Raw genomic sequence first — 23,981 nt, 5'->3', positions numbered from 1 at the left:
ATGGATTTAGAGAGGTTTCAGCTTGAAAAGGCCATGTTGAGTTTACCGCCCTCTGGCAATGACTATCTGGGATGCTTGTGGCAACTATGAATTATTGCAGCTCTGACCCTCTGTCAGACTGGGGTGCATTCTTCTCACCCTCTGCATTAGATATGCCTTTGGGCACATGCCTAAGAGAAGGAAATCCATTTCCTCAGTGGTATGTTGACCTAAAACAGCTCCTGGGGAGGGATGCATGTCTGGGAACCCAAGGGCATCATTCTCATCACATCTACATTCCTATTGTAACTCCACTGGCTTACCTAGACTTCTTCCTGGATGACTGCCACTCCTAAATACCTCCAAAATATATACATAAGCATTTGTCTCTATAAACGTCAATAGTTTACTTGCTCTGGAAAACTGTTTTATTTGATTTGGGTTTTTTAAATACTCACTTGGAAGCTGGAAGTACTTGAGCTATAAAAGAACCCTTGTGCGCTTGATGCAGCTGAGTTGATTTCCATCATGAAAAATATACTAATCACCAGTTGCAGGAGTATGCCTTGAATATTTCTGATTAAAGCATCCCCCAGAAAGATGTTCTAATAGTTCAGGTAACCAAAAGAAATACCTTTTGTTTTTTAAGGCACTGGTATGAATTATAACATAATGTTACATTAAAATAACAATGGTAATTAATGATTAATTATTGATTTAGTAAAAAAACTAATGCTTCTGTATACTATCAATGACTGACATGGGGTTAATTTTGGCCATCACTGGACATGGCTATCTAGCCATGATTAATATTGATGTCTTTTCTTCACAGTTCTGGATGAAAAATAAAGTGGGCATAAAACCTGAGAATGTTTCTTTAGTTTCAGAGGTAACTGTCATACTGGTGTTACAGGCCCTTGCCATCATAAATCAAACAAGATGGTACATCAGTTCCTTTATGAATACAGTTCTTGTTTTTTGGTTAAAAGACTATTTTTAAGACCTGCCAAGACAAAAAGCTTTAGCTACTCAAATACTGGAGAGCTTTAATAACAGGAGATACCAAGAGAAAAAATGTTGCTCAGCTGTATGCCATCACTGTCACTATAAATGGCACTGCCAACTGAAAAATATCTGACAAATTGACAACTTGACAGGGACATGAGATGGTGAATTTATCTACCTTGGCAGAAGGCTGTTGGTGAATATTTAAATAGGTTAATAGTCAACATTAGAACCCTGAAACCAAATACAGGCTGGCAGCAGAAGAGAACAGGTAAATCTGACACCTAAATAACACTGTTAAGTTTGCTTCAATCTCAGAATGAAAATCAGAGTCTCAAATATGAAATAAAAGAGTTAATAATCTTTCCTTACAGTTTCTTTTCTAAGCAACAGCCTTTTCTATTAGAAGAAGGATTTTTTCCTTTAATTTATGTGTACCTTTACACAAGCAAACTCCCAGTTCTTTATCCAGCTCAAAGATACACGTGCTCCTAATAGGAAGATAGGTAAGTTCAAGAAAGAAGAATCTATTAAGAGTAAATAAACCTTACCTGGATTGGTCTACATACATTTTTAACATGTCCATAAGTCCCTCAACTTCCCTGGGCGTCCTCCCAAAACATCATGAATAAAGTGGATAAAGAACTGGCTGGATGGCCGCATACAAAGAGTTGTGGTTAATGGCTCAATGTCCAGCTGGAGACCAGTAATGAGCAGTGTCCTTCAGGGAGTGGTGTTGAGACCGGTCTTGTTCAACATCTTTGTCAGTGACACAGACAGTGGAATTGAATGCACCCTCAGCAAATCTGCCAATGACACCAAGCTGTGTGGTTTGGTTGATATGCTGGAGGGAAGGAATGCCATCCAGACAGACCTCGACATGCTTGTGAGCTGGGGTGATGCCAGCCTTATGAAGTTTAACCATGCCAAGTGCAAGGTCCTACACCTAGGTCAGAGCAATCCCAGGCACAGCTACAGGTTGGGTGGAGAAGAGATTCAGAGCAGCCCTGTGGAGAAGGACTTGGGGGTATTGGCTGACAAGAAACTTAACATGAGCTGGCAGTGTGCGCTCGCAGCCCAAAAGGCCAACTGTATCCTGGGCTGCATCAAAAGGAGCATGACCAGAAGGTTGAAGGAGGTTATCCTGCCCCTCTGCTCTCATGAGACCTCACTTGGAGTATTGTGTGCAGTTCTGGTGTCCTCAGCATAAGAAGGACATGGAGCTGTTGGAACAAGTCTAGAGGAGGGCCACAAGGATGATCAGGGGGCTGGAGCACCTCCCGTCTTAATAGACAGGCTGAGAAAGCTGGGGCTGTTCATCCTGGAGAAGAGAAGGCTGTGGGGACACCTCATAGCAGCCTTCCAGTATCTGAAGGGGGCCTCTAAGGATGCTACAGAGGGACTCCTCATCAGGGGCTGTAGTGCTAGGACAAGGGGTAACAGGTTAAAACTTAAACAGGGGAAGTTTAGATTGGATGTAAGGAGGAAGTTCTTTACTGTAAGGGTGGTGAGGCACTGCAACAGGTTGCCCAAGAAGTTGTGAATGCTCCATCCCTGGCAGTTTCCACGGCCAGGTTGGATGGAGTCTTGGATGACATGGTTTAGTGTGTGGTGTCCCTGCCCATGGCAGGGGGGTTAGAACTGGATGATCTTAAGGTCCTTTCCAATCCTAACTATTCTAAGATTCTATGATTTTTATGAAACATGCCTGCTGGTCTGACCATGTGTGACAGACAGACCAGAACATGTCTCTTTGGGGTGGCTTTCATGGTGGTTTTACAACTGAGATTTGTATTCTGGAGGGTAGTATAAACCTAACACCAGAGCTGGAAATGCAATAAAATGAGAAGTGAAAAACTAACATAATGAAGCTTAGCAATTGTGTAGATGATCTAACCTCAGCTGTAAACTGCTGTACTTTCTGGGTCACCTGCAGTATTTTTTTTGTAAGTATGCAGCAGATGGGCTAACTCAGTTGGCACTCTGTACATTTATCTTGCAGAATATTGTTTAAAATGTACAAGGTGGACTTTGCACTTTACCCATATCATTTTCAGGTACTTTCAGGTGGCATTTCTCCAAAGGGCTAATACAGTTCAATAACAACTGTTTTAGCCATCTGTGTGCTCTGTAATGAATTCTCAGACTAACCCAGAATCCTGTTTATCTCAAGAAAGGCTCCAGGGTAGCCATGCAAGTCGGGTGCACTGTTTTCTAAGGATAACTCAAGTCTAGGTTAATAATAATAGCTAATGATGGTCAAAACCATTTTTATTGTGAAAATGTAAGTATGGTTCTTCTAGGAATCTCTTATGGGTCCAATAATAATCAGTATTTTCCTTAATCATTCAGATTTTGAATACTCTGTTATTATATCTGCAGATGATACCAAGCTGGGAGGCAATTTGAAGGAAGCCGAAGCCAAATCCAAAATAATCTTTGTAAACCAGATAAATAGTTTGAGTGGTGCTAAAAAATGAGCAACAGAAAAAATAGGAATTATTTAAGAATAATAAATTTCATGAATATTAGATACAAAGTGACTGATTTGGCCTGCGGGAATAAAAGTTAAAAATGTCACAGCAGAGCATACTCTGACAGTAGTCAACAGTAATAGTAATAACTATGAGGAAGGGGGAGTAATGCTGTATGGGTTATAAAATTTATGCAAGACAAGTAAAATGATTTTTCCACTCTATGCAGCACAGATAAGGTCTCAGTTAAAGTACTGGCTTTTAGTACTTGGCAATTTGGAAAGGAGGTGGCCAAATGGTTAAAGTGCAGATAAGCACAACAAAACTAACCACAGATTTTATGGACAGAACCTGGGTAAACTGGGTGTTCTGCAGGTAAAGGAAGGACTATTCTCGGATAGTACAGATATTGCTCACTATAGTTCCTCATATTTGGGGTAGGATAAGAAGCAAAAAATTTACCTTCTGGTGAAGAAGATCTAGGTTAGAGGTTCAGGAAAATTTAATGCTTTGGGGGATGTTGAGCCATTGTAATTGATTTTTAGGAGCAGCTGGATGACCAGGATTGGCTGGTGCAGCAGGTCCTGCCTTGGGCAGGAGTGTGGGGCTGGAAGACCACTGCCCATTTTATTTTCTAGAAAACAGTTACTTAAATCACCACTGATGTAAGAGATATTGAAAAATCTGAATATATTTTTGTGGAATGAGCAAAACCAGGGATGAGCAAAGCAAAAAGAAATACAATTACTTAAAAAACACGTAGTGCTATTGTTTTGCTTGCTGTTGCTTGTCATCTAATAACACACTTAAGGACTATTTGCTGAGCTGTTGGCTTACATTTTAGCATGGAATTGTAGTACCTTGTGGAAGTAGAAAGAGCAGTAATTAAACCAATCGATATAACTGGAAAAGAAGATGGGCACCTGAGCTCTTATTTCCATTGACAGGCACTAAGTTTTTTACTGCATGTGTTCTTTTAGCCTCTGTACAGGTAATATGTAACCAAAGGTTAGTTATGCAACTTTACTTAAACAGAAAGAATTACTATAAGTTTCAGTTTGTAAATACATTTACAGTGATTGTGTTGGGTTTCTTCTACATATACTTTAGCAAACAGATTCATGGGCAGGCACGATAGTAAAAAAAAAATTAAAATTGGAGAATATTTGCAGGATTCATCGACACACCGATTTATAAATGTGCATATTCTCTACTTAAGGATGATTTCTGTTACAGCAAGCAAGAAATAGAAGGAATAATTCATCAAATGTCAAACAGCTCATACTTTCAGTACTCCCAAAGAATAACTTTGGTAACATTTACAGAATAGGGATAAATCTCCAGTGGCCTAGCACTATTGCCACTCAGGTCAATGAAAAGCCTGCTCTTTATTTCAGCTGGACGATCTCACAGCTCTTTTAGCAATTAGGTTCATGTAATGAATTAATTACATAAAATTATAAGCAATTTGTACATTAATACAAAGAAATTAAATTAACTGGATAAATTATATGCTGTAAGCCACTCAACTGTAATAGTTATCATTTGCTATTGTTCACCTTTAGACATACACCAAAGAAAAGATACAGTTCAATGAAATTTACTTTTTGTAAAAAATAAGAAATATAATTTTCATAAAATTATTTAATTGATATGTGAATTATTTCATAAAGTTTTTGGTGAATTTTACGAAGCTGGTAAATTCCAAAACATCTCCTAGAAATATATCACAAAACACAATCACTAGCACTCTCTCCCTTGTTTTTCTGAGTCCAGCATTTAAATCTGTACAGGATCCTGTCCCTTTTTCATTGAGCCAGTGAAATAATTTCATATTACACCAGTGGCACAAATCCTAGGGTAAAATCAGAAACAGGTTGCTGTTTGCAGCAGCAGGTTGCCCACAGAGAATTTATTGCTCAAAATTTAGAACTGATTTATTACCAAACTAGATTGTTTATAGCTATCTTTGATACATTCTGGCTACTTTGAATTATTGTTGTTGAGGCACCTTCAGCCAACTGATACTAATAAAACACTGAAAACAACAGATACCCAACTAAGGACAGGGTAAAAAATGGTTAAAGACCTGTAGAATTTTTTCCAATAGCTGCTTCAATAGCGTGAAGTGTAACATTTTATAAGATTGTATAGCAGTAGCATCAGTAAAGTACCTTCGCTGTGATCAAATGTACAATAAGAAAACTGGTAGAAGACTGAAAACCAAACCTCTCATTCCATTAGAACCAATATTAACTAAAACTATATACTTTCAGAAAAAGACAGAAGATTGGGAAACAAAAAAACATGCAGTGAAATCATGAAATACAGGAGATTCATAGATTTACAGCTGCAGTAGGCATAGATGGGGAAAGTGAGACATCAGAAAAGGGATTAGGATTAGGATTGCTTATGTACTTATATAACATTTGTTCTAAATTTGATTACAGTACTCAGTAAAATGAGAACTTGGTATTCATCAAGCACAGCAAAAAATTTCCCGTGTCAGCATCATCATTTACATTTGCAAGAATAATTAAGAATCATTTGTAAAATGCTTTAATTATGTTAATCAGCCAATGTTTGCTACATTTTGAAGTCATAAATCATTGTAGGAACTTCAGATGGAGCAGCCATATGTTTCTTTGTCTCATATTGCTGCAGGAACATCATCTCATGTTCATAGCTATGTATTTTGTATGCAGAGACCATGGACATGCCTACAATGGTAGATTATTGCATCCTACTTCCAGAATACTAGGCCACAAATGGATTTTTAACTTAAATAAGTAAATAAATGCATATATGAAGAGAGACACCCAAATACTGAGTATCCACCTTAGATTTATGAAAGAGTTCCTGTGATTTTATTAATTCCTGTAATTAGTTCTGAAGTTTGACTTTGAAATTATAAACAGGTTTTTGAGCCTATGTGACTTTTTTGAAGTTTAGCAAAGTGAAATGTGGAACTGTTGTGGTATCAGTAGTACCATGATCTGTCATTTAGACTATATACACTCATGCTACATGAGATACAACTTGTGCTAAAAAATCATCTTTTAGTTGTGCTACTCTATCCTAAAGGCCAGTAAAATCTCATTCCCCAAGAGTACTGTATATATAACCCTCCTTTACTTGTTTACCCCAAAATAAATAGGGGTCAAAAAACCCCAACCCAAAAGCTTTTTGTAATTGCTATTCAAAACCATCAGTGTACATCAGTGCTAGCCTAACCTAAACTACAACGTGCTGGGTCTGGCGGTGAGGAAACTATTACTGATATGCATAAACCAGCACAGAGTACAGCATGGGACAGGGGCTCACAGGGGACCAGGGAGCAGTGGGGGATCCCCTCACAGGCTAGCATCTATACCACCACCCTAGCAAGGAAGCAGGGCCAAGCGTGGCCACATTCAGTCAAGAGACCAGATCACCATTTTAAGGTGATGGAACTGAAAGGAGGGCAGGGTCTGAACCAAAAGGTCCGTGGCTGGACTGGACTGGAGACTGGCATTCCAGGATGTAGCTGGGGCAGGATGGGCAGCAGGTGGAGTCTATTATTAGCACACAAGTTAGGACTTGCTAAAGGTAGGAAGGATGGTGCAAGCTTATTCAGTTTGGCAAATGCTTTTGCTAAACTCATTTGCTGCATAAAATGCATCTCTGTTAGAAAAAAAAATGCTTTACAGCTTATACTAATGAACAGCCTCGACAGTAAGTGCAAGCTAGTGGTTTTGTCTTGATGTGTGAGACCTTCTCATACTCATTGATATATCTGAAACCTATATTCATGGCCAATGTTGGCAAAGTTCTCTTAGTTTGTCCTTTACAGCCCAAGGTGGCTGTATCAGTTTTAGATGAGGCACTGAAATTTTCTTTACCACTCCAAGGTGTCTGTCTTGGCCCTCCAAGCTGTCTGTGCCTTGTTTGCTGAGGCATTTCTGTAACCCAGACACATTGGAGCCCTGTGCTTTGTCATAGGCATACTTGTTCAGGGCAGTAACCATTACTGTTTAAAACACCTGTAAAAAGCAGGTACAGAGGTAGAATCACCGTCCACCAGTTTATTCTCTTACACTCTTGAGAAAGGTACAAATTCACCAATATGGGTAATATCTTGTCAGTTACTATTGATGCACATGCTTAAATGGCGAAGAGTTGATTGAGTGCTGCTGAATTAAGGCACTCCTAAATTGTTTTATCCTTGGATGAGTTAAGAGAAGGGAAGACCCTTGAAAAGGAGTTCATGGTTACACAAAGTGGTAAGATCCATAGACACCCAAGTTACGTTTTCAGCATTCAAGCTAGCTACAACCCAGCCAATAGCACAGCAAGGAACACCCTGAGGAATATCTAGTTTGTAATTTGAGTGCAGTATAGGAGTATCTAAACTAGCTTTGTATGAGCTAGCCCAAATATTAGAAAAGCTGAGCCCTGGAAACAAAAGGTATTGTGATACACTTAGTTATGACAAGCTTACTTCATATCTAAGTCCACTGAAATTGAGTAACAAAGCTTTTTCCTGCTTACATGACTTGTAAAGTCTGTACTAGAAGGTGCTCTCAAAAAACCTCTATCAAATTCAGTAGTTTGTCATACAAGACATGGGAAATGGAGGCACTACACGAGGCTGTTTGAAATCCTACCTCCCCCTACCTGGAGAATATCCCATATAGCACATGTTACGCTATTTTGAAATAAACTATTAAGCCAAGAGAGAGTGTGTACAGCAAAAAACCAAATTACTATGCTTATTTCCCACACAGATCTCGAACTCCTTTCCAAAGTAACATACATCATTATGAGTCTGTTACAGTTGTCATGGTAGTGTCCTGGGAGACTAATGTCAAGAGACCCAGATATTAGTCCCTGTGTTTATTCTCCAGAATTCAATCTTTCATTATCTACTCAGTCATCTTAACTGAGGTGCTACAAAGTAGAAAACCCTTCCCTGTAGAATACATTAGGAGATGAGCGTCTATCAAGAAATCCCAACGTCCTTTTCTGCCTGGCAAATTTTTACAATGGCTTGTCATGGTTTAAGGACAGCTGGTAACTCAGAACCATGAAGCCGCTCGCTTAATCCCTACCCTTCTTCCTCCCCGCACTCCTGGAGGGAGAACCCAGGACATGGCTAACAATGAGGTGGTTTATGAATATGTCCAATAATCACTTGAGCATATAAATTAGAAAAACGAACTGTAATAACAGGGTGAGTATAAGTGAAATAGTTGGAAAAGTATATTTTTATAAATCATTCGTAGATAGGCTAAGAAAGTCAGGGCGTGGAGAAGAGAAGCTCTGTGGAGACCTCATAGCAGCCTTCCAGTATCTGAAGGGGGTCTACAAGAATGCTGGAGAGTGACTCTTCATCAGGGAATGTAATGATAGGACAATTGGTTTAAACTAAAACAAAGGAAGTTCAGGTTAGATAAAAGAAAGATACTCTTTACTGTGAGGGTGGTGAGGCACTGGAAAAAGTTGCCCAAGGAAGTTGTGAATGCTCCACCCCTGGCAGTGTTCAAGGCCAGGCCAGGCAGAGGTTTGGGTGACATGGCATATTGTGAGGAGTCCCTGCCCATGTCAGGGGGGTTGGAACTTGATGATCTTAAGGTTCTTTCCATTCTATGATTCAATAAAGAGTCTGGAGAAAAATTCACATTTTATAAGATATCCATATTTAAAATGCAGAATAGCAAAATGATGTCACTGTCGAGGATATAATAGCAATTAACTGACTAATCTTAACACATTTCCTCACAAAATCCTGTTTTGAAAGATTATGAGTCCAGTTTCTATCAAACAAGGGGCCATTGGAGATGTTCCAAACCTTATGAGCTATGGGTTCAAAATTTAGCTGTTCCGTTATAAAGAAGGAAAAGAAAAAGTTAAAAATGGGAAAAAAAAGGAAGGGAAGGGGCAGGAACAACCAGAGTTCTATTGTTTATCCTGGTTATACTCAACTTCATGAAGATAAAGAATGGCTTTTAAACATTTCCTATTTCCTCTAATCTTGGACTGCTTTCCTAGGGAGAAATAAGCAGTTCTAGAGAAACCCACAAGCCAAACATTTTGGCTTACAGGCAACACATAACTAAAAAGTCAACAGTGAGGCTGAAAGGGAGGATGAACTATATTTTTTCCAAAGCTCACCGTTTTCCTGGGGACTTGCAAACTGGGTAGCACTGACCATAAACTCTCTGACTTGCATTTAGCCTGCCAGGCTATTCCACACAGCCAGGTCGCCCAGAAAGGTGGTAGATGTGCCATCCCTGGAGACATTCAAGGCTGGGCTGGATGTGGTTCTGAGCAACCAGGTCTTGTTGAAAATATCCCTGCTCATTGCAGGAAGGTTGGACTAGATGACCCTTCCAACCCAAACTGTTTTATGGTTCTATGATTCTAAGTGCAGAACTCTTTTTTTGTGGAGTGTGGTGCAGTGCAAAATCCACCATGTGCGTGCAGGGAACCTAATAGGTTGGACTTTCCAACTGGTGCTCTGGGATCTGACTCTATTGAGCTTAATGTGTTAGGTAGAAGTTGAATCTCTACACTGTAAACAAAGCCTTCAAGTGAAAAGGAAAAAACAGCAATAGAAAGGTGAGGTTTTACATCACAGTCCAGGTTTAGCAATTGAGGGAATGGGTAAGAAGAAATATATGCACTATTGTGTAGATCCAGTGTCTTGGAAATGTCACCTTGTGCATCCTGTAATTTAATCTCATCTTTCTTCTTGCAGGACACGAAAAAAGGAAAAAACTACAAATTACACACAAGGTTTTCCTTTAAAAAGCTCAGTTCATTTTCCAGCTCTCTTACTTTTTCCCTGAAGACTGCTTACTCTAGGCAAGAATCCACATGTGTGGTTAGATGAAACGCCTTGTGACTGAAAATCAGCCACTGATTATCTATATGTAATTGGTGCTTCAACCAGTAATTGAATGCCTGTGGAATAAAGATGCCTTGAAGAAACCCTGTGTCTTGCAGGCAGCTTTCTCTCTATGGATTAGAGACAAAACAGGCATTTTTATCATTTATGTACATTTTTAATTAGCACCGTAGTTACTTAAATAAATAATGCATAGATTAAAATACTCATTTAAAGAAATTACAAAATATTTAATTATAAACAAAATAGTGAGAGGAATTCTTCACCAGGAAAACAGTGTACTGTAAGGACCTGTTACTAGTCCTTTGCTACACAAACCTACATCGCTGCTCAACTCCTCTGAGGCTCTGCTGTTTTTCTGTTTGGCCCCAAAGGACAGAGGTGCTTACTAGATGCAGCACAAGACCTGGGCTGCCTCACTGCCAGTGCATCACAGTGCACCAGCCCTCTTTGCTGTCACGTGCCTTTGTTTACACTGCAGCAGCAGCCTGCGACGTAGCTGGTGCACCCAGGGATGTGGCAGGTGAAAAGGTTCAGCTACCAAGTGTTCCAAAGTTTCAAAGGCAGGAATGATGGAGGCAGCCCACCCTCTGACATCAGTGACACACTTCCATCTCATCCCATCATAGGTTACATGTAGCCATACAGCATGCCAACACTTCACCAGCTCCTGCTGCAGAATGCTCCCCCAAAATTATTCCAAGAATAACGGAAATGCTTAGGGCGTAACACCAGAAGCCCCAGTGTCAATGTGATGGTTATATGTTCAGGCAATGATTTTATAAACCTAAAAATAGTACCATTGATTACATAAGAATTACTGACGCACATATAATTAAAAGCTTGCTGGACCTAATTTACATGTGTGCTTTTATGTTTGTGTACATATTTTTATATCAGACATTTGTATCCTCATCTTCCTAAACAAACATCTGAAGTCACTGCTCTCATACATACTTAACTGGAAAGCTTGGAGTCTCACCAGCAAAGCCTAGGTGATGGGCTAAACCTAATTTTCCTATCAGTAGGCAACTTTTTTCTTCAGCTTTTTCCATATAAGCCAGCTGTGCAAATTCAGGTGGGATCTCTGATAAGGGCATCTTCATTCTTAATACAGTTGACCTTTGATTTCAGAAGTGCTGGAGTTTCATTGGCTAATCAATATCTGGCTTGGCTGCTCGGCTTTGACTTTTCTCTTCTGATAATTATTTACCCTTCAAGGGTGAAATGAAACTTCACAAATGTCTAGCATGGGCTTTTGAACAATTTAAAAGGTGCAAAGTTTTACCAGCCAGAATGCTAGGCAAGGATGTTATTCTGGTGGAATTTTTATGTATACTGGCAAACTAATGCAGTCAGAGCCTTCTGCCACACATGGCAAAATAATTTCATCCTATCAATGTACTTTCATCCACTAAAGTACATACTTTTTAAAAGTGAAAAATATAAACTGCAGGGTTCAAGTAACTTGTAAATTGCTTACAAATTTTGTCTAGTGAAATAGTATCATTACAGCAATGTGGAACACAAACCGTAAAGTACCTTTACATAACACAATTGCAAGCCATGGAAATAGAGGCTTGCAGGAAGTGCAATTTATACTTGAATTCGGCAGGGTCACTGCAACAGAGAACTGTTGCAACACTTGCACTTCAGAGAAACGGCATATGACTTTATCACATAGTGGTCAGGACCCTGGTTTATATCTGGTGATAAAGGAGGAACACAAGAATATTGAGTGCATCAGTTAAGTTTCTGGCTTAAGGCCACTCTCCAGGCAACATGCCATAGATATGAAATCACTGTTATTTTAGACTTCATATTAGATGAGTAGGGTAGTGCAAGCTGTTTGAAACTCAGCTTTGATGTATTTAAATATTTTAAAATAATGTGTAGCATTTAATAGTTTTGCTAACATTAGCTTTCCTAAATGCCTGTTAAAAATAGTTTTATTCCCCACTGTTTTAAGCTTTTTAATTAAATGCAGATGCTTAAACCGCCAGTATTCACAAGATTCAGTTATTCAGACATTGTATCATCTATCTTAAATCCTGAATTATGTTCTACATTTCTAATTGAAAACTACATTAGCTCTATAGCAAATACGATTTGTTGCCATGTATTGTATTTACCTGAGAACTAATAGGAATGGCAGGAATAGTACTCTGCTCTTCACATGCAAAAAGACTTCTCTTTAAGTCAGTGTCAAAGTTGTCATTGACTTTACTGACAACACTATTTGGTCACAAATACCCGGGTCTTTACTGCTTAAAATAATCTCCTTTAGTTCTTATCCACACAGGCCCAGGAGCTGCAGTTGTATTGGTGTGCCTACGCTTGAAGCTGAATACTGTTTTGTTTTCATAAGCAGCAGCTGTTTTCAGAGCAAAGTAAAGATTTCAAAGAGATCACCGCCTGACACCAACACATTTCAACACCCAATTGTAACCAAAAAGCAGTTTAGCACCATACCGCCAGAAGCAGGAAAAGAGAATGGTACCAGATTATCCCAACTTTATACCTTACTTTGGGATACCTACGGGCTGTGCACTTGCTTTTTAAATCAGTAATTATCAGGCCTCTTTTCTAAGTCTTTGTTCCAACATGTGCATGCTCTGCATCTTTTTACAACAAAGGTAAAAACAATTAAGTCGTGAAGTCGCTTCACTTCAGTAAAAAAGGGGAGTCCCAAGGGCCGCAGAGGCCCCCGTTTACAGGCTGCGGCTGAGGCTCCGGTATGGAGGCTGGCACCTTTTCTGGCCAACCCTGCCCAAGCCTCTGTAGGGGCTACCTAGACTCAGGTTACTGGGCAGAAGCAGCACCTCGGGACAACGAAGAAAGGGAGACCCGCAACCCACCCACCCAGCTCGGGCGGATCACGGCCCTCACCCCCCACCTACAGCCCCTCACCCCGACCCCTCCGCTCTCAACACCTCTTCCTACCTCCCCTCGCCCTTACACGTCACTTCCTGGGGGCGGGCCGGAGCGCCGCCAGCCGCGGGGTGTCCGCGGCAGCCCTGTGATGGCGGCGGCGGTGGGGTGCTCGCAGTCGCGGCGCCTGGGGGCACCGGGGGGGCTGTGCTGCTCCTAATCGGCGTCGGGCCCCTGCGCCATGGGGAGGAGCCGCGGCTGGCGGCTGGCCTGAGGCGGCGGTGGCGGCGACAGCGGAGGGCGCGGCATTGCCAAGGGAGCCCCGCCGCGGGGGCCGCGACCTGTGCCTCTGGGGATGTTGCGGTGGGTCCGCCAGCAGCTGGTAGGTGCTTCCCGCCGCCGCGAGATGGGGAGGGCCCGGCGCCGGGACACGGCTGGGTGCTCATTCTCCTCGGTCCGGCCCTCCAGGGTCGCCACGTTCTGACGTCTCTGCCCCGGCCGCTGCCGCCGATGGGATCCCTGGAGAAAGCGGGGTTGCGGGTGGGCGGATTGAGGGGCCACAGGGTCGGAGTGTGCGAGGGAGGAGAGGTCTTCTCTCGCCGGGAGCGGGGAGGTGCAGAGGCTGGAGAGGCCTGCAGTTTTCATTTGGGTCATGGGATCATGGAGTGGGTTCGGTTCGAAAGGACATTAAAGACTATGTATTTCCAGCCCCTCTGCTACGGGCAGGAACGTCTCCCACTAGACCAGATTGCTCCAAGCCCCGTCCAACCTGGCTTTGAGCACTGCCGGGGATGGAGCGGCCACAGCTTCTCTGGGGAGCATGCTCCAGTGTTTTTTTAAGTTTCCTTTTTATTGGAATGTTCGGGGTGTTTTGGGTTTGTCTTTTGGTGGTGTTTCGGGTTTTGGTTCGTTGTTTTTTGTTGTGTTTGGTTTTTTGTTTTGGGTTTTTTTTTCCCCTTGAAACCATGTTGATACAGAGAAAAGGGCATTCCCTTACCTCTGGCCTCCGTTGGGAAGGGCTCCCCAACTTTTTTCACGGAGGAATGACGGTGCCTCTTTCTGTGGACGGACACTTAGATTTGCTGGCCTCTCTTCCTCCTTCACGTTGTGAAATCTCTTAAGGCTTTCTCACCCGCTACGCGTCCGTCTCATGTATTTCCCTGTACCTGAGAGCTTTACAGATGTCGTCTCTATGTGTGTGTTAGGGCTTTGAAAGTGACGAGAAATTGAATAAAAACATCTGTGAAATGCTTGTCGCGGAGGAAACCAGTTGAAAAAGGCTGCAGATAAGAGTGTCTGTCGCCTGTTAAAAAGGCGCTGCTTGTAGTTCTTGTGTTACAACGTGCAAGGGAAGTAAGCCGTCCGTGACTGCAGTGTCTGTGGCACTGTAGCACAGAACTATAGTAAGTTTGGCTGTTGTGATTTGAAGTGGTGGCACACTTCCTGCCCCTTCAGAATTATTTATCTTGCCTTTTCTGAAATGGAAAAATTCCTTCTAAGTGATGTATTTGCAAACTTACTTTTCCCATTCATTGGAGTTACCTTGCATCACAGATGTTGTCCAGGTTGGTACAAGAGCTTCCATTAGTTAAAGATTTTTATATTTTAATGGTTTAAGCTTCTGTCTTACTAGTGATTTGTTTCATTTGTTACATCACTTTCTACAAAAAAGTATAAGCTTTTCTTCTCCTCCCTCCTTTCCCATGGCCTGTAGATTTTCCCAGATGGGTGTCTGAAGTACAGAGCTTGCGTTGATAGTCTCAATGCCAGCTTGACAGTCCTCACTAGTTTGGTTTGACACCAAGAATTACTGACCTGGGAATTAACTGCTCTGTTCAAGCTCTGGCTGCACTCTTCTGTTCTGATTGTTATGCATATCTTTTTGAGAATAAAGCATGTTTGCTGTAATGTAGCTATCATTTTTATCCCTTGAAGGTGGCTTGAGGTTTATGTGTGTGGTTTTTAAAGCAGCATTAAGTTGTCTTCTGCAGAATCTAGATTAGGACTATATTAGTGGTAGGAATTCACGTATCAAACACGATTGCTTCTCTCCCTATAAGTACACTGACCAGTTTTTCAGAAATCTGTTTGCCATTAATAGAAAATAAAAGCTTACTGTAACAAGATGTGCAATAAACCTAGCACTAAGTGGTTTTTGTTCTTTTAAAGGAAACTGTTTGATGGCAAAATAACTGTTGAAAACTTGCACTAATTTTGATAGACAAGGATTATTGTAGTAGAAGAATGGAATAATAAATAGTCAAGATGCTTGAACAGACATTTAAATATGGAATTAAGGAAAAAATACTGCAATTCTACATGTTTTGTGCTTTCTATAAACCTCACTGATGTTAATGGATTAGTAGTTTCACAGCTCATAAAGATGAAAAATGGCTTAAGACAGGTATCACACTGCATGTGTCTTCAGGGACACTCAGACAACTCATCCTTTGTGTAACAGTTTTTTAAACGTAGATCCCACCATAAGTTTGCTTCTTCATATGTCCATGATGTTAAGTTTCTGAAAGAATGTCAAAGGGCCAAAAACCTGGGAAAAGATGCTGAGAAAAATTTAGGGAGAGTGGGAAGAGTGGGGTGGCAGCAATATGTGAATCAAAGGGTGGCAAAATCTGAGTCTGATTTATTTCTGATAGAAGACAATAATGTGGGGTTGGATGCCTTTAGAGTGTGTGTTTGTACTTGAGCTTGATGTTGCAACAGGCTTTGAAAACAGTGTGCTTATCCATACAGGAGGGTTGGAATTAGGCAAATATGTAGGACTGATTTAAGTGGGATGTTTTTGTACTACTAGTACAAAAGAAAAATGTTGATGTGCAGAAATGTTGGAAACTAGTTCTTGGGGAAAGGGGGGACAGACTGGTACTTTGCTTAAGGTGCTTTTAGGTAATTATTAAGTACTCTGTATGAAACCCACAGATGTTTTGCAATTTCTTGTTTGTCTAAGAGGACAGTGTTTTATATACCAATTAATGCAGTCATATGGTCTTGAGAACTTGCATTCTCAAGAGTTGTTAAAGGGGCAGGGAAAATGAATTGGGTGGTCTTAGAAGTAAGTAATGAGAGGATCTGGTAGGGAAATCAAATTATTTCAGTTCAGTTCTTTTTAAGAACAGGAGACATGCTGAAAATGTAATACTTTGTCTTTATCATGGTCTTACAGGCCCAAAATGGTTTTCTAACTGAGGTATTATTTGTCTTTTCCGTGATATAACAGAAATTGGTGATAGTGCTAAGTCTTCAGTGCGTACGTGGGACTTAAAAATTGTCACTTTGGTTTGGTATCTTGGCCTTCAGTCTGCTTTGTTTGCTCAGAAACAATGAGCACCACCCTACACAGTTTATCAGTTTTCTTCCGTCTAATGCTGCCCCATGCAAAGTAAGCTGCATAGCAAGTCATTAACAGTGTGCAACTATGATGTTAATATAATATCATTAGTTAATAGTTGGAAATACTGAAGTTTTAGTTATATCATCATCGTGATATAGTTTTATGTTTTGTATCTTATTATATGAGATATAAATGAGATATATGATAAAGTTTTATAGTTTTATCTCACTATCATGAGATAGTTTTACGAAGTTTTAGTTGTAACTCCTTTTGTCTCTCCTTTTCTTTTAATGAGTCATTGTTTTTAGTAAAATGCCCTGATGTATTTCAGAGAGAAGCTTTAAGCAGGAAAGATGCCTGCTTTCCAGTTCAGGTCTGTTACCTTGAGATCTCAGGGATCAGTAGGCATGTGGATTTGCTGAGGGTTGCATAACACCACAGGCACAGCCAGCTCTGCTTGAAAAAAGCAACCAGGTAAATAACTGTTGATAGGAAGCATAATTAATATTCAGGAATAGTACGGTACATTTTATTTGCATTTCCAGATATGATGGGTTAGACTACATAGCTCTGTGTACAGCAGAGTGCTGTTGCGGCCCTCCTGGTCAAGTGCGTGCAGTGCCAACACAAAACAAGAGTACAGAGTGGTGTTTGTAATGCTCAGTGACTTTCTGTACCACTTTTAGTTTAATAGATTTATGACACTGTTTGGACTGTGCTAATGTCTTGATGGTGTACATGGAGTGTTAGGAGTTGTTGCAGTGGTATTAAAAGAAAGTACTGACAACTTCAGTTGTTTGGCAAGGAGGTCTCCCAAAATTGTGATTGAACACCTTTGTATGTATGAACTTAGCTGCATAATTTTGAACTATTAGTCCTGTCAAGTGAAGAAGGGTCTCTGGATTTCTATTCTAGTTGCTATTATGTAGAGTTTGAGCACTTTGATCTGTTACCTAACAGTTCAGTGATGTACAATGATGTACAAAACCTAAGAGCTGTCTAGTCTCTCTTTGTTTTTTTTTTTTTTAAATGATAGCATAATCCTGCTTCTCTTGAACTATATTTGGCAGAGTATCGTCTTCCTAAAATGTAAGAATCCGAGTGCTCTTGTGCACTGGCAGCAACTTTTACTCTGTGCAGAGCAAGGTATTCAGGTGCTTGCAGCTTTGCTGTTTAACTGGGAGTCAGATTAATTCCTGAGACCCAGTTAGAATTAAACTTGGCTAGGGATGTTAAGGATAACAGGAAGGGATTCTATAGGTACATAGCGAATAAAAAACAGACTAGGCACAATGTAGGCCCCCTCCAGAAGCTATCGGGAGAACTGGCTACACAGGATTTGGAGAAGGCTGAGGTTCTGAATGACTTCACTGGCAAAGGCTCTGACCACACCACCCAAGTCTTGGAAGGCAGATGCAGGGACTGTGAGAATGAAGACCTTGGGCCCACTGTAGGAGAGGATCTGGTTCGAGACTGTCTTAAAAACTTGAACATACACAAGTCCATAGGACCTGAATGAAATCCACCTGTGGGTCCTGAAGGAGCTGGCAAATGAAGTTGCTAAGCCACTGTCCATCATATTTGAAAAATCATGGCAGTCAGGTGAAGTTCCCGAGAACTGGAAAAAGGGAAATATAACCCCCATTTTCAAGAAGGAAAAAATGGATGTCCCGGGGAATTACAGACCAGTCAGTCTCACCTCTGTGCCTGGCAAAATCTTGGAGCAGATTCTCCTGGAAGGCATGCTAAGGCACATGAAAAACAACAAGGTGGTTGGTGACAGCCAGCATGGCTTCACTAAGGAGAAATCCTGCCTGACCAATTTGATGACCTTCTGTGATGGGGCTACAGAAATGATGAACAGGGTAGAGCAGTTGATGTCATCTACCTAGACTTGTGCAAAGCGTTCGACACTGTCCCACACGACATCCTTGTCCAGCTGGAGACCAGTAATGAGTGGTGTCCCTCAGGGATTGATGTTGGGACCAGTCTTGTTTAACATCTTTGTCGCTGACATGGACAGAGGGATTGAGTGTGCCCTAAGCAAGTTTGCCGATGACATCAAGCTGTGTGGTTTGGTTGATACGCTGGAGGGAAGGAATGCCATCCAGAGGGACCTTGACACACTTTTGAGGTGGGCAGATGCCAGCCTTATGAAGTTTAACCATGCCAAGTGCAAGGTCCTACACCTGGGTGGGAGCAATCCCAGGCACAGATATACAGGTTGGGTGGAGAAGAGATGCAGAGCAGCCCTGTGGAGAAGGACTTGGGGGTGTTGGCTGACAAGAAACTTAACGTGAGCTGGCAGTGTGCGCTCGCAGCCCAAAAGGCCAACTGTATCCTGGGCTGCATCAAAAGGAGCATGACCAGAAGGTTGAAGGAGGTTATCCTGCCCCTCTGATGTCATGAGACCTCACTTGGAGTATTGTGTGCAATTCTGGTGTCCTCAACATAAGAAGGACATGGAACTGTTGGAACAAGTCTAGAGGAGGGCCACAAGGATGATCAGGGGGCTGGAGCACCTCCTGTCTTAATAGACAGGCTGAGAAAGCTGGGGCTGTTCATCCTGGAGAAGAGAAGGCTGTGGGGACACCTCATAGCAGCCTTCCAGTATCTGAAGGGGGCCTATAAGGATGCTGGAGAGGGACTATTCATTAGGGACTGTAGTGGTAGGACAAGGGGTAACAGGTTAAAAAGTAAACGGGAAGTTTAGATTGGGTATAAGGATAAAGTTCTTTACTGTATGGGTGGTGAGGCACTGCAACAGGTTGCCCTAGTTACTAGCCTATTTTATATAATGGTTATAGGAAGGTTTAGACTGTGAGGAACATCAAGGGTTCATCTAGTCCAGAAGTTGTATGCAGCCTGCATTGAGAGGTGACCACAGGGAACGTTTTCAGCAGCTTTGCGTTGGTTGTCCCTGTCACACCCCATGCACCTCTAGCCCCAAAGGCAGTAATCACAGCATTGTTAGGGTTGGAAGGGACCTTTGAAGATCATCTCATCCTACCAATATTTGTAATAGTGTTCTTGTTAATTTTTCATTCTAATAAAAGTTTCTTCTGCTAATAAAGGAAATGTCCTCAAATAGATTAGCACTAGGGGACTGTATGTTTGGGATGTTTTTCCCTTTCCTTTCAGGTGTTGGTGTCTGTTAAGGTGTTCTGAGAGGGCAGATGTTGTTCTGTGATAGCTTGTAGTGATTGGTGTTCTGAACAAGGTGGACAGTGTTTGATCTCATCATTTGCATGGACATGTTTTATTTTCACTTAATCATTTCATAGAATTGAGCCAATGCAGTTACTACTTCCTCTCCAACACCCCTCCCAAAGTATTCTCTGTTTTCTTTGAATGGTGTAGGTACTTTGAACTAATCCAGACAGAGAATCCTAGTCTTGAAATCACATTGCTTTTCTGGAGTACAACTTCCCCTTCTTTCTTAGGTGTCATTGAAGTCTATTCCCCTTTTTGGCTAAAATTAGGTGAGTGTTTGTTACTGTATACTGGATAAATACATGCATATTTGCTCAGAAAAGGTCCTCTAGTTCAGACTACCCAGCTAATACATTCTGTATTGTCCCAGAAGGATTAGTGAGATGTGTGTTAGAACAAATGAAGCTACTTTGGTTAGAGTAATTTGAGAACCTGGGGGTTAATGACTCTTCTCCTGTAACTTCATACAGGAGAAAGTGTGGCCCTATTTTTTTTTTGTTAGAGATACTCTGTGATCTGCTGGACTGGTCCTTCTATTGTGTTTGGGTCTTCTAACCTTATTTTCTTTTTATATTCTGCGACTACTGAAGGGTAATATATTTGTAGCACAGTGTGTTCCAAAGCATGCAGAACCTGGCCCTGTCTTCAGCCAGCTGTCTGTTCCAAATGGAGACATCCATTCTGTCCTGTCTAAATTTTAAAATCTTAACGTCTCATAAAAATTAAATTGTAAATTTATAAATTGCCTACCAAAACCTAATCAAATCAGTCATGACACTGTTTCTTTTAAAGACCATTTTAAAGATGGGAAGATCAGCTGTCTTGCTGTGGGACTTGGATGCTTGACCTGTATCTTGTCCTATTCTTTTCTTCTTTTTTTTTTTTCTTTTCTGGCCATGATTTTTTGTAGCAGCAGATTTTTATTGTGCCAGATTTCCACTTGTCATGCAATAATATGACCATTTAATTGACTGTATGATATTCCTGCAATGACAGTGTCCTGCTCTCTTAATAGCTGCTATTTATGTTTTATGTGACTGAGAAAAATACTACTTTCTTGACAAAGAGCAAAAGCTTTTAGTGTTCTGGTTGGTAGGTAGATGGTCAGGGTAGAAGCTTCTGTTTATTACTAAGAGGTTGCCTGTGAGCTCTCATCAGGAGGTAAAAGTAATCTAGGGCAAGTACAAACGTGCTGAATTTAATAACATTCAACATGTGTTTTGGATATTATTGGAATTGTTTTTCTTGTTTGGATGGGCTGGTTAATTTCATTAAAACTTGTTTGCTTTCTTCTGGGGTGGAGAGATAGTAGTTACAAGAGAAAAAATGTTGTGTTTAAATTTCATTAAAAACGTTATGACTTTTGCCTTTCACTAGTGATGTCATCTGGTTTTCTTTTTTGTCTTCTTGTGTCCTCTGTAGTTATAACTGGTTTTGTAACTATTTCACCTGAAAAAGGTATCTACAGTACACCTCTGGAAAAACTCTAGCACAAAATCTGTTTGTAAGAGAGCAAATAAGAGCTGCAGCAAAATAGATCTGACAGAGTGCCTCTGTAAACACAAGGTTGTATTTTCCATCAAAATACAGGTGACATTTGCAGCTAGGCTTTTTTTTTTTTTTTAATATAAGCCTCTTTTCAGCTGCTGTTGAAAAAAATCACATAGCAACAGTACAGACCGTGGCAGAAAAGAGATACAGTAGGACTGACAGCTACACCACGATTTAAAAAACAAACCTCTGCAATTCCTTGACTTTCCACATGCTGTGATTTAAATGGAATTTTTTCTTGTTTACTTTGAGTAAAATAAGCATGGGAATGGAGAGGTTTCCTGTAAATGGGAAGGAGAGATAATGATGGAGACAAAGGCAAGCTGTTTTCATCTTGAAATATCTTGCCAGGGAAAGAAGTCTTATATGGTTTATACCTAAAAATATACGTTGTTACGTTTTGTTACCTGTTTCCTCTCCCTTTTGCCCCTTTTTGGTCTAGTTTTATGGGCGGCTCTGCTAATTTTTTTGCAGATCATTAGATTGCAACAAAATAGAAGGGAAGCTTAAGATTTAGCAAGCTTTGAGGATAAACTAGTTTGTAGACATGTCTGAAAACAGGACATTAAACTGATACTTAGTTCATAAATCATGTTTGTAGTGGAATTAAACCATAAATTGATATTTGAGTGGATTAGACTAAAAACTGCAATGTTATTTTTACAGAACATGCTTTATCAAAGCATATTAAAAGGAAGAGCTAAACAGTTCTTGCTATAACTAACTAAATTATCTTCCTGTGAAATTTGTTGAGCACCAAAAGTCAGGGCAACTGTCAGTATGCTTTTGGCACACATTTTGAAAAAGCCTTAAGATTTATTCTCTAGGGGTGCTCTGGGGAAGAATTTTTTGAGAAGTGTTGTTTGTTTATTTTTTTTTTTTCATACTGAAGGTAAATGTGAACTAGCATAAGTAGCTATAGCCTGCTGGAACCAATATAAATGTGGTGGGTTTCAATATTCTGATGGGATAATGGTCACGCAAGTAGCCCAAAACAGGAGTCCTTCATGCTTGCGGAAAATAGTTTTATAAATGACTCAAAGCAGCAGGTAAAGAGCATTTTGTTTTAAGGTAATAGCACACTGTATGCAAGCACATGAAGAAATGTATGATTCCTCTGAATTTGTCCTATCATGGACTTGACATGTATATGGTGAAATTGCTAGCTACAAAGTTGAAATTGCTTTCTAATTTTAAATGAAAGTTCATAACCTGTCACAGATTTGAATGCCATATTTAATACTGAAAATCAAAGAAAAATATTTCTGCTATAAAATAACTTAAATGAATCCAGGGACTATGCAGAAAGGATACAGTTAGGGGTTGTATTTTTGACATAGTGTGTTTTTTTTCAAGGTATGCGATATGTGTGTTGAATGTTTCATTTACTGTATTGGTTCTGTATTTCTTAGTGTAATTTTGTTTAGTAACTGCTATTTCTGTGTGATTGATTATTGCAGAATTGTAGCACATTCCATGCTCAAGTACCTCATATGTTTTGAGCAGCTTTCTTTAAAGTGGCTATTGATTTTTGAGATCTCAATTCTTATTTTATAAAATACAATTCTTTATAGTTACCTTCTCATGGGTGTCTAAAGTCACCCTTCAGCTTTGAAAATCTTGCGTATTCTCTGTTTGTATGTGTCTGAGAGGGAGATGATGTACATAAGGATAACTAATTGCTGGAGCCCACAGAGGATAATTGTTAGTTCTGAAATTAAAACTGTGTGGTTTGAACTTCAAAGGCATCTTCATTCTCCCTTCTTTAGAGCAGTGGGCTACTTTGGGAGTCATGGCAAAAGACCAAATGTTTTAGACGCAGATACAGTCAAACTTCAAGTTCTCTTAGGCTGCTTGTACTTCATCATAATGCTTTTTTAAATCTGTTTTAGGAAAAAAATTAGAGAGCACTGAATGGCCTTGCAAAGTAGTTTGGGAGCCACTAGCCCTTACTTTGAGGCTAGCTTCTCTAAAATCTGAATGTTAATTAAATTGTTTGCTTAATTGAGTTGAAGACACATTTATTGTAAAGTCTGTTTTATGTCAAAAAGCATCTGAGAAAAAGTATCACAGGATCTGTTCATTATTGTTAATTTTCAAAGTCTGTGTGTCTGAGTATGAACGGGAGCATCCTGAAATAAAGCAACAAACGAGGAAGGAATGTATTATGGGCATTTAGTTGATCAAATACATTGAATGCAAGAGGGTAAGAGTTCTAATAATCCTGTGGCAAAAGTGCAAAGCTTGGAATTCTGTTGAAGACAGCCACAAAAGAATAGGTTTGTTTTATCATATGAAGTCCAAAATGGATTATGCTTTGTAAATACTGTAATTTGGTTTGTAGAGGAGGATAAGAAAGATAGTTCCTTAATTAATGCAAAGGTGGACTATTTTAAAATTAAGCAATGTACCTAAATCTCTTAAAATTCTTAACTACTAAGAGAAACTGGATATGTCATAACCATTTTTGAGAGTGTTATGTTAGAAAGCCTAACTTGCCTGCTCAGCTTGCTTTTGCTTTCTGATTTTATTGATGTTACAAGACCAGTATGTTTGGGATCAGGCACCTGAGTAGAGAAACTGGCACAGGGAAGTATGGTAGCAGTGGATGAGGCCAATTTAGCTTGCTTGTTATTTATGCAGATAAATA

The 23,981-nt window shown here is 40.3% G+C and overlaps 1 protein-coding gene across 9 annotated transcripts in view; it reads left to right on the top strand.

The window, feature by feature from the left end:
* The first annotated feature begins 13,354 nt into the window (after nt 1–13,354).
* ATP11B (ATPase phospholipid transporting 11B (putative)) overlaps nt 13,355–23,981 on the top strand; it is a 65,120-nt gene continuing 54,493 nt past the window's right edge. For all 9 annotated transcript variants that reach the window (XM_061452408.1, XM_061452410.1, XM_061452411.1 and 6 more), the window contains exon 1: nt 13,355–13,600. In XM_061452408.1, the coding sequence (XP_061308392.1) occupies nt 13,574–13,600 (27 nt within the window). In that variant the 5' untranslated portion in view covers nt 13,355–13,573. The remainder of the gene's footprint in view (nt 13,601–23,981) is intronic.

Source organism: Pezoporus flaviventris, unplaced genomic scaffold (genome assembly GCF_033815535.1).
Source record: "Pezoporus flaviventris isolate CSIRO_AGI_PZ_B2104156 unplaced genomic scaffold, CSIRO_AGI_Pfla_v1 ptg000013l, whole genome shotgun sequence".
Lineage (NCBI taxonomy): Eukaryota > Metazoa > Chordata > Aves > Psittaciformes > Psittacidae > Pezoporus > Pezoporus flaviventris.
The sequence above is the reverse complement of the archived record's forward strand: the minus strand, read 5'-3'. Positions and strand labels throughout refer to the sequence as shown.